Raw genomic sequence first — 10,593 nt, 5'->3', positions numbered from 1 at the left:
TGTGTGTAATGCATGTGCACTAAAGAAAAATCAGGACATGTAGATAAATCAAATAAATCACTAAGATCACTTGGGGTGCTAATGGCCCCAGTGGTCTAAAGTCATAGCATCTGTGTCTGCTGCAGAGCGGGCCTCCCAGTGATAGCCTCCTCTTGCGGGGCTTTGCAGGCCAGGCGTCCCTCCCAGAGACAGCTATTGAGGCAGTGTGCTGAGGAGGCCACAGCAGTGCTCAGTCCACCAGAAGGGTCCCCTTCCCCATAGCACCACACAGCTGGCCAAGAGGCTCCGCAGCTATGGGATCTGCGGGGCTGGAAATCCATCTGCCCCCACCCCCATCTGAAACACACTCCCCTTCGCTGCCTCCTAAGGAAGACGTCAGCCTCTGCTCGCATTTGCCACCTCCTCTCCTTGAGCAACCCATCTGCTAGGAAATGACATGAGCCCAGGCTAGCCCTCACCTTTGATCCTGAACCCAGGCTACCCCTTACCTTTGATCTGGTGTCACCCACAGAAGGTAGGCTTGGGAAAAAGGCCACAGTGCCTGGTTAACTCAGAGGTAAATGGTTCAGTATCTCCTCCCAGCACACTCATTTTCCCACCTGTGGGGCTTTGTTCACACAGTTACCTGTGCCTGGAATGCCTTCCCTTCCTGCCCTCTCTAAAATTTCCTGTTGAAATTCTGCCCACCCTTCACAGCTCAGCTCAAAAGCCATCTCTTCCAGGAAGCCTTCTCTGACTACCCCTCCCACAACTGAATGGCACCCCTCCTGAGACCACACCTCCCCGCCTGCTCCAGCTGTAGGTGATACTGGCCATGTGATGCCTAGAATTAAAATACACACATCACCTGCCCCCAGACAGCAGGCTCCTGTTTGGTTCATTTCTGTATTCTACCCTCCTCCTGCACCCAGCACAGAGGAGGTTCTGACTAGAGTTTGACCTTGGGGAAAATTTTGACTTCCTTACAGTGGAGAAGACATCCTGGCAAAACTCCCACTTGTCAATTGGAAAAACTTTCACACAATGTATAACACTTGTTTTTCATAACACCCTTGAGGTAAACGTTATCAGGTTTTTACCCATTACACAGATGAAGAAATCAAGTCTTCTAGAAGTTAAGAGACTGCTTACATCAGCAAACTGACCATCAAAACCTGGAGCTGAGACTCCCAGGCATGGCTTGTGGGAGGTTTGATCTTTCTGCCCTGCAGCAGTCTCACTCCCCCAGGGGTTTCTTCTGTCCCCAGCACCCAGAATGGGGCCTGGCTCCCAGGGGAGTTTGAGGACCACCTCCCAGGGCAGATCCCAGTCTTCTCTCTTGCTCCTCTTTCACTGTCCCTGAGTGCGGAAGGGCTGCCTGCGGCTGCCTGCGGCTGTCAGGGTTGGTACTTCCACCTTCATACCCGAAGGCCTTGCCACTGCCTCCATTCTGCTGTCATGTGGGGGCTGCACATGCCCTGCTTACTGCAGAGACTGGTGCCCTGTTTCTCGGGAGGGCAGGCCTGAGGCTTCTGTCCCCAGAAAACCAGGGACAAGAGCCACAGTGTCAGGAAACCAAGCGCCTGCCCTGCCTCACCAGTTCATAGGTTTGGGGTCCGATTTCAGTTAAAAAAACACGCCTACTTCTCTTTGAAGTCTGTGCTGTAAGTCAGGAGCATTGAGAAGGGAGGAGCCAGGCCAGCACTCTGCCATGGCTCACTCTCTCTCCCTCAGGAATCACCTTCGCCACCATCCATTGCAGAAATGAATGGAGGCCGTGCAGCTGCTTTATTAAATATGAATGAGCTGCTGTCCACAGCCCCCACGCGGTCACTCACCCACTCCATCTCTGGCAATTACGGAGTTGCACACACTGTGCCAGCGGGCGCAGCGGTCCCTGCCTGCCCTTGCACACTGACATCGCCCGGCAGGGGCAGGGCTCAAGTCTGCAGCTGCCCTACCCCATGATGAAAAGCCACCTCTGGGCTCCTTTGCACCTGAAATGCTCAGTTCCAAAGGCTTAAGGACAGCACAGAAGGATTGTGGACTCTTGCTCTCTGAGGTCTGACTGGATATGGCCTGTGGCTTTGGATCCCAAAGGCGAGGTCTCCTGGTGTGAATGGCTTCTAAGTTCTGTCTGGATCCAGGCATTTTGGGTTCCAGGAGGCTCGACAGGATCAAAGTGAAAAGCACGTATGGGATGGGGGCGGTGGCTCATGCCTGTAATTCCAGCACTTTGTAGGTGCTGATGCAGGACGAAGGCTTAAGGTCAGGAGTTTGAAATCAGCCTGGGCAACATAGTGAGACCCTGTTTCTACAAAAAGTTTTTAAAAATTAGCTGATAATATTGTTAGTTTGTAAGTAAGGAGAAAATTATTTAAAAAACGAGCTGGGCTTGCTGGTGAACGCCTGTAGTCCCAGCTACTTGAGAGGCTGAAGCAAGAGGGTGGCTTGAACCTGTGAGTTCAAGGTTGCAGTGAGCGATGATTGTGCCACTGGTAGCAGAGTCCTTGTTGGCCCTGTTCACCTCTGTGTCCCCAGTGCTGAGGACAGAACAGATGCTCAATCACTGTGTGCTGAATGAATGAACGAGGTAGGAATTACTGACCATTTGGGAACTGAGGTTGACATTAAATAACAGTTAGGAGTCAAATCCAGAGTGGAGGCTCACCCATGACTCCACCTGCCAAACCTGGGGACATTCAAGGGTGGATTCAGTGCCTGCTGCCCCTGCCCAGAGCACAGCCCAATTCTGCAACACATTCTTCATGCATGGATTTGTTTTGACCCCGATTGAATCAGGACAGCCATCAAATGCCCCACAACCCCTTAGGGGACAGTCAAAGTTGTCAAAGATCATCCTCAAACTAGTAAAAACAAACAAGATCAAAATCTTTCTCTGAACTTAAAAAATTACTTTTATTTTAGGAACCAATAAAATTATGGCAAATATTTACAAATAATTATCTCACATAAAGGTTACATAAAATCAATTCTTCACAAGTAACAGCCACTCATGAAAAGACACACAGATATTGAAACTACGCCAATCTTATTGCATGTTTCTCCAACTAATCTAAAATAAAGGTGTTGCAGTCAACCATTTAACTTAAAAGGAAGCCACAAATCTCAGGTTTGACGAGAAAAAAAAGTAAAAAAAAATTAAACCAAAGCCCCACCCCTGTTTTCTCCCAAGTCCCACCCCTAGCCCTGCCCTCCTCCCCAAAAAAGAAAAATATGTCCAACATCTTTGGCAAATTGGCACTGCTGTAATTACATTCAAATATTATTACACACAAAAGCAACACACATCACTAAGAAAAAAACCACCAATATTTCAAGTCAGTTATTTTCTACTAGAAAAAAAGAATACAAAACATACACATTTTTTAAGAAGCATTTTTTTTTTCAATCCGTTGGAGACAGATCATCTCCCACTTTCAAAGGCAATTCAATCGTGGTTCTTGTTGGGGTTTTTTTTTGTATTTTTTTTGTATTTTTTTTTTTTTTTACAAGTAAGCGTCTATGCAGGCATCACAAACTTTGGCGGAGACAGTAGATATGTATTTCTTTGATGCTGAAAGGTCAGTCCCTAGGACAAAGTCAAATGTCTCAAAGAATAAAAAGCAAAATCCATGTGTTTTCCTGGCAAAGGTTTCCATTTGCAACGTAATCTGCATTTCTACAAATATGCAATGTCCAAGGCCACTAGAGGGTGAAAAACCAGGGCAGCGTCTTCCAGCAGGAGTCAGGGCAAACCCAGGGCCAAAACTCCATCCTCACCCCAACCTTGGAGTCCCAGTAGCTGGGGCTGAGAAGTGGGGCCCAGGTAACACCAGGCCCTCACTGCCTGCCACCCTCTGCTGTGCTGGGGGCTTGGGGCCAGGGTATGGGCCTGCCTCTTCCTGAGCCCCAGGACAGGCTGCTGCCGGGTCTGCTCACCTTCTCTGACCAAAGTCGAGGAGAGCAGGCAAGAATTGGCACGGGGAGACTCAGTGCTGTTTGAGTTTCGAGTATGTCTGAGGTGTAGGGGAGTGTGTGTGTGTGTGTGTGTGTGTGTGTGTGTGTGTATTTACGTGCTCGTGCACATTATAGGGGGGAAGGCCAGATTCTGAGGCTCTAAACTTTTTGCAGTGTTTAAATGTTTAAAATAGACTCAAGATTTATTTATTTTCTTTTTAGCTTTATAGCAATTAATTGGCTATTGATTGGTTGGAATGTTCAACTCTCCATTTCCTCAAATACAATAAAATAGTTTCATTAAAATGTATTCATGCTTGAAAAGAAGGGTGCCATTCAATGGTTTCCTCTCTGTTCCACTCCAAGGGAAATGCACCATTTGTAAATCAAAAATCCATCATCCAAAATCACTTGTTCTTAATGATGTTTTTGGAGAAGATGAGGGACGTGGCCACAGGCATGGTGATTTTGGGGACACGAGCAACCAGCAGCCATAGCCACAGGATCGCGGGGCAGGGGGTGGGAGTCAAGGCAGGTGAGGCTGGTGTGGCCTCCTCCTGGCGTGACTTCCTCCTGCCAGGCCTCAGAGTTGGGGAGGGGTGGGGTGCATGACTGCCAAGTCACCCCCACCTGCTGTTTTACCTGCTTCCGTCCCTGGGCCCCGATCAGCCACCTGAAGCTGATGGGTGGATGGGTTTGTGCCTCTGTCTCTCCTGCCACAGGCCAAGTACCCTACCTGAGACGACTCCTTTGAGGCTTCTCTGATTGTCCATCAGTAGATATTAATATGTAAGCAGATGCATTTTCTCCTTGTGTTGCTCAGGGGTCTAAGATGTGGGAAGAAGAATTTCTGGGCTTTCTGAATGGTGGCTGCATTTACCCGTCTTGGAGATGAGCTAAAGGGGACCCCTTGGATAGAAACTCTAGAATGGCAGTGACATGATTCTGAGGTCCCCTTCAATCCTGGGGTGCCCAAGAATGGAGCCTCAGTGCTGAGGAATTACCAGAAAAGGAAAGACAGACTGGTGCCTGCCTGCTCCTGGGCGGCAGCTCATTTCAGAGAAGCTGTTGCCTCATCAGGGGAGCAGGCAGGCAAGGGGCTCACGGCCTGGCCTCTACGAGGCCCATCGGGACCTGGCGCCACACGAGGTGCAGCAGAGCTGACAGTGGGGAAGTACACATCAGCACTGTGGTTCCCCCATGAATATGCAAGAGGGAACCCTGAGGTTTGGGGCAACAGGGGACAACAGGGGCAAGGGACTGAAGGGGCTGCTGGGAGGTGGGGCACGCTGTGGGCTAAGAGTCGTGGCCTGACTGTTCAACTTTCCAATAATGCATTTTATTACCTTTTAAGAAATGTACTTGCCTCGGATCTCTCCGAGGCCAAAAGAACAAAAGAAATAGCTTCCCCAGGAGAGCTGGTGTGTGGCTGGGAACCATCAGAGCAGCCTCTCAATGGGTGACAAGGCCAAGCCTGCAGAACTGGCCTCGTAGTGGGGCCACCGTGGAGCTGGTCTAGCTCGGCGCCCTGTGGGATCCAACCACGCCTGCCTGGGCCTGGCCTGGCCAGGGGCAGAAGTTGGTTTCACCCTCCCAGGAAGCTGTATCTCAGACTCATTGTGTTCCTAGGGCTGTGTCAGGGTGCTTGGTTGGTTTTTAAGATTTGCTTCCCTGGCTTGGAGCTCAATCCTGGCTGAATGTCATGAGGAGGGGGTGGCTGGAGCCACTGGCTGCCAAGGCTGGACAGTCATTCTGGGGTGTGACTTCTGGTGAATGGATTTCACCCCTCTGTGCCCTGTGGCCACATCTGAGTCTCTTCCCTGAACATGTGAAAGGCGCCCAAGCAGCACTGACCTCCCCTGAAAACTCAGCAGCTCCCCAATCCCGTCCCCAGTGCCTCTGACCTTCTACCTAATTCCACCTTCAAAGCGCAAGGTTTGCAAGAGCCCAAGATAAGGCCTGGGAGAGTGGCAGGCTCTGGGCGTGCCCGTTTCTGCCCCTGCCTTGCTGGACACCCTGAAGCGCATCTCTCACCTCTCTGGGCTCCCATCTCCTCCAAATCTGCAACAAAGGACAGGAGGTGAATAAGAAAGGGGGCAATTGACAGGCATTGGGGCTCACAGGCTGGTGGCCAGTGGGTCAAATTTGGCCCATTGACATTTTTCTTTAGGCCGACAGAACATTTTACAAGTTTTCATACTTGAATGCCACTCAGGGGGGCAGGCACTCTTCTGGGCATCTCAGGCACCACTGCACCATACTGGCTGGTGCCCTGCCCGAGTGGCAAGGTTACACCACCCAATTCACCCAGGAAGCAGTTCATTCACGGGACTTGAGATTGTGATCTGTATTTCCAGGGGCTGTGGACATTCTGGCGGCCCTGGCTTGGGCACTCCTGCATACTGTCACAGCCAGGCCTGGAGCCTGTTCCAAAGTGGGAAGGCAAAGAAAGGGAAGTGGGGGACAGCACATGACCCTGGCACCTGGACCCCTGCAGTCAGGGCTGGACCCATGTCCAGGCCTGGTCAGGGATTATGGTGTGGCCTTGAATTGGCTCTGATACCTTCTGAGCCTCAGGGACCGCTGGGGAACAGTCTGGATGAAACCTCAGAAGCGCTGTTGTGGATTTGGTCAAAGACTCCGCAGGTTTCAATGTTCATAGGAAACAAAGCCACCAACCTCCAGGCCCCTAGGACAGGCCAGCCTCTGGGTCCCTGTTCTTTCTTGCCTTATTGGGAGTCTGGGGGATTTCTAGGGAATGGGGGTGGGGGAGTGTCTTTAAGCCATACACTCCTGTGACGGGAGCACAACTAGGTGGAGAGAGAATGGGGCCTGGAGATCGGAGAATTCACATTGCCTCTATCTTGCCATGTGAGCCCCAAATGTCAATTTCCCTGTCTATAAAGTGGGCATCATGCTCGTTGCCCCACAGTGTGGTCAAGGATTGCAAAGCACCGTACAATGTCAGTTATGGAAGGGCTAGCCTCAACTAAGGTGCCTTGGGAAAGGGATGTTGGGTTTGATATACCATCAAATTTTTCTAGGTTGGAGCTAGATTAATGATATGAAAATTTTCATAAAATCCACAATGTCCTTTTCCAAAAGTCAGAGCGGGAACACAGGGCAGAAGGCCCATGGAGAAATGCCCCAGGCCTTCTGCCACGATGCTGGTGAGGCCCCGGACTTGTGTTTTTCCATTCAGAATTCTCTGGCATTTCCTCAATAGCTTGTGTCCTTTGGAGCCATCCTCACCAAGCTCCTGGGCAGCTCCGCCGGACTGCGAGGGCGTTGTGAATTGGTGAGAGCGGGCGTGTGTGTGTGTGAGAACATCCGTGTGCATCCGTGTGCGCTTGTGCTTCTGCCTGGCAGCCCAGGAATCCAGTGGTTGTCTCACAAATACAAAACCAATCTGAGGACCAGCAAAGCCTCAGGTGAGAGAGAAAACATATGGGGGGAGCACATTACAGGGCAAGAAGAGGAACAGGATGGGGAGAGGGGGCCGCTGTGGGCCAGGTGGGCTTTGCCGAGGAAGGATGCTGCATGCCTCAGGCAGCTGGTTCAGGGGAGGCTGACCTCCTCCCAACAGCCTGGAACCACAAGGATGGCAGGATCCAAAGATGTGGGTACACATCATTCCAAGAGAAGGGTGACAGGGGGCAGAGGCTCAAGAAGCCTATACTGAAGACCCCTGACCCCACCACTTCCTGCTAAATGGAGGGAGGCAGGGAGAGAGGTGCCAGATAACATACCTTCTCCACCTTACCTGACAGGTGGAGGCTGCAGCCAGCCCACCCTGGCTCCTGGAGGCGGGCTTTGGCCCCAGCTACCTCCCTTCTCTGGCCCGCAGGTTCTGGGTGAGGGCGGGGGTGGGTGTGCCTGCTGTGAGCTCGCTGGGCTCCATCCCTGGCCTAGGTGACCAGGCTTCCTTGGCAGTTCTTACAGACTGAGTGTCTAGGGCCTGGGGCCCAGAACCATCTCTCACTGCTCTTACTGTCAAATCTCAGGAATAGGAGATGTGGATAGACCAGGGTGATGGGGAACACCATGGATTGGGAGTCAGGAGCCCGAGTCCCAGCCCCACCCCTGCCAGTCACTGCTTGAGGACTCCACCTTGCTGAGCCTTAGTTTTCTCTTCTGTTCCACCACCCTGTGGGAGATTTAGGGAACAAAATACTTAGTGGGGGCCAGAGGAAGTCTGCTTTGTCTCCCTGCGTGGTCCTGGCCTTCCCCAAGCTGGGCCTCAGTTTCCCACAAGGGAAGTTAGGCTAGGTCTTTCTCTAGGCTCTTCTGATTCCCACCCTCCAGGTGTTCTGGTTTCCCACTTGGTCCAAATATTAGTGGGCCTCAGGGGCCCACCCCCATCTGCTTGCTTGGAAGTGGAGGGCCTGCCCCAGATGATCCTGTCACAGCCCAGCTCCCTGGAGAGAGGAGGGGAAGGAAAGAGCTGTAGGGTGGCCCTACAGGTGACCCTGCTGCACCGAGGCAGCCAACGCTCAAAGAGGTGCAGGGTTTTGTCTGGGGTTCCACAGCCAAGACACGTGGCCAGGACCAGGACAAGACCTGCCTGGCCTGCTGATCCCAAGTCCAGCCTCTCTCTGCTCAGGCTCTCTGCCATCCTGGTGACATGCAGATATGGGGGACACTGTCACCTAAGAAGACCAATCCCCCTCTTATCACTGTCATTCAGCCCAGGTTTGGACAAGGGCTCTACCTGGCTATTCTGAGTTGACAAGAGAGACTATGCAAGGAATTAAGGCCCCAGGTAAAGAGATGGTGGCACCTGGCATCCACATGTCAAAAATCACTCCCAGGTCACACAGCAACTCCTCAGTGTTTTCCTGCCCCTCCTCCAGGAAGCCTTCCTCTGTCCCCCAGATCTTCCCGGCTGGCTTCCTCTGACCACCCTAGCCCACAGTGAGTTCTCCAAGCTCCCTCTCCAAGTTCCTGTGGCCCTTGGCCATGGCCCTGACCATCGTGGCCCCTTAGATCAACAGGTGGGCATGCATTGTGCGAAATTAGCCATCTGCCCCAGCCCCAGCACCTCCATGCCCAGCTGCCTGCTAAGCTCCACGAAGGTGGGGAGGGTCTGCCCCGAAAGCATGCTCAGAAGTTCTGGCTGTAGGCTGTTTGTGATCTGGGTGTGGGGGAAAGTCCTCTGTGTTAATTATTGTCTACATCACCGGAACAGGCTTGCCCAGAATCCACTTGCTGGGGTCCTGGAGGGTGGGTGAAGTATCCGCGACAGGTGTCCAAAGTGACCTGAACCTGGGCATGCCTCAGAAAACACAGTTCCAGGGGCTGAGGGAGTAGGGAGAGCCTCAGGCCCCTCCTTGGCTGGGATCAGATGATCTCCTGCATCCCATCCAGCCCTCACATTCAAAGTCCACAATGTAATCAATACCTCGGATGACATTCCGCTTCAGAACAGTAGCTGAGGAATCTCCCAGACAGTTTTCTTTGAGTTCTTTGATCTGGAAAAGAGCTGCTCGTACTGCATCAGTCCCAGAGAAATGGAGGCAGGAAGCCAGGACATCTCCCCAAAGTGTGCTCCTCTTGGAGAGAGGCCTCGGGGGAGCCTGCAGCACAACCAGCCCAGTGAGACTCCTTGTGAAGATACTAAAGAAGGAGGGATGAGCAGGAGGCTGGAACCCAAGGGCGGCATCCTCAGTCTCGAGGACAGCTCCGAGCCCACCTGCCAGGGTCACCCAGGGCAGAGAGGATGCTCTGCCACAGGTCTAAGATGTCCGGCGACGCACCAAGAGTGCAAGATGCATCGTGGGTGGAGCAGTCTTCTCAGTCGGACCTTCTGGCCCACAGAAAAGCAAGAACGTATTTACATGGGTGCTGCTGAAGCAACGAAAGCAAGCTCTTCTTCCCAGGCTGGGGTGGTTACGATGGATAGATAGAGAGCTGGGGGACCGGCAGGCTAGGCTGGGGCTGCGGTGATTTGCAGAACAATCTGTTTGTTTGCAGAGACCCAATGGCCATTGGGAGAAGCTCATAGATTGGCTTTTAGAAATGGACAAGCATCCAGAAGTCCAACAGCCCCACCATAGGGCCCCAGAGTCCCTGGAGGAAGAGGGGAGGAGGGGAACTTCAGGCAAGCGGGGGATGCTGGGGGACGGTCTCATGGGCTCATCTGGCTATCTTCAGGAGGGCTGGGCAGCTGTCACCCTCAATGATATGTGCCATCAGTGTTTGGTGCCCGCCCGGCTCCAAGGGTCAGTGACGGTCATAGGCAGTGGCGGCTGCAGGGGGGGCGGCTCCTCGGGCGGCAGCGCTATAATAGTAGGGGGACCCTGGAAGAGACGAGAGAGAGCACTGAGGTCAGATCTGGAGTCCCCTTTCCACCAGTCTCCTCCACTTCTGTCCTTTCTTCCACTCACCCAGCCCAGGCCACCATCCTCTCTCACCAAGATCTCTGTCCCAGTCTGTTCCCCAAATGGCAAGTCCCACCAGGGCCACAATCTGCTCACAAGATTTTGAGGCTCCTCACCATCTAGTGCTGGGGTGGGGAGCCTGGGGCCCGTGGGTCCAATCCTCCCAGCTGCCCATTTTAGGGAATAACATTTTACTGGAACACAGTCTGGCCTATGCATTTAGGCATTGCCCATTACTGCTTTACTGCTATTATGACAGAGTTGGGTAGTTGCA

At 52.5% G+C, this 10,593-nt stretch overlaps 1 protein-coding gene across 5 annotated transcripts in view; it reads right to left on the bottom strand.

The window, feature by feature from the left end:
- Positions 1 to 2,879: 2,879 nt before the first annotated feature.
- Positions 2,880 to 10,593, bottom strand: part of PAX5 (paired box 5) — a 199,846-nt gene continuing 192,132 nt past the window's right edge. For all 5 annotated transcript variants that reach the window (XM_010369966.2, XM_030919315.1, XM_030919312.1 and 2 more), the window contains one exon: positions 2,880 to 10,238. In XM_010369966.2, the coding sequence (XP_010368268.1) occupies positions 10,162 to 10,238 (77 nt within the window). In that variant the 3' untranslated portion in view covers positions 2,880 to 10,161. The remainder of the gene's footprint in view (positions 10,239 to 10,593) is intronic.

Source organism: Rhinopithecus roxellana, chromosome 16 (assembly GCF_007565055.1).
Source record: "Rhinopithecus roxellana isolate Shanxi Qingling chromosome 16, ASM756505v1, whole genome shotgun sequence".
NCBI classification, from domain to species: Eukaryota; Metazoa; Chordata; class Mammalia; order Primates; family Cercopithecidae; genus Rhinopithecus; species Rhinopithecus roxellana.
Note: the sequence above shows the minus strand (reverse complement) of the source record. Positions and strands in the feature narration are given on the sequence as shown.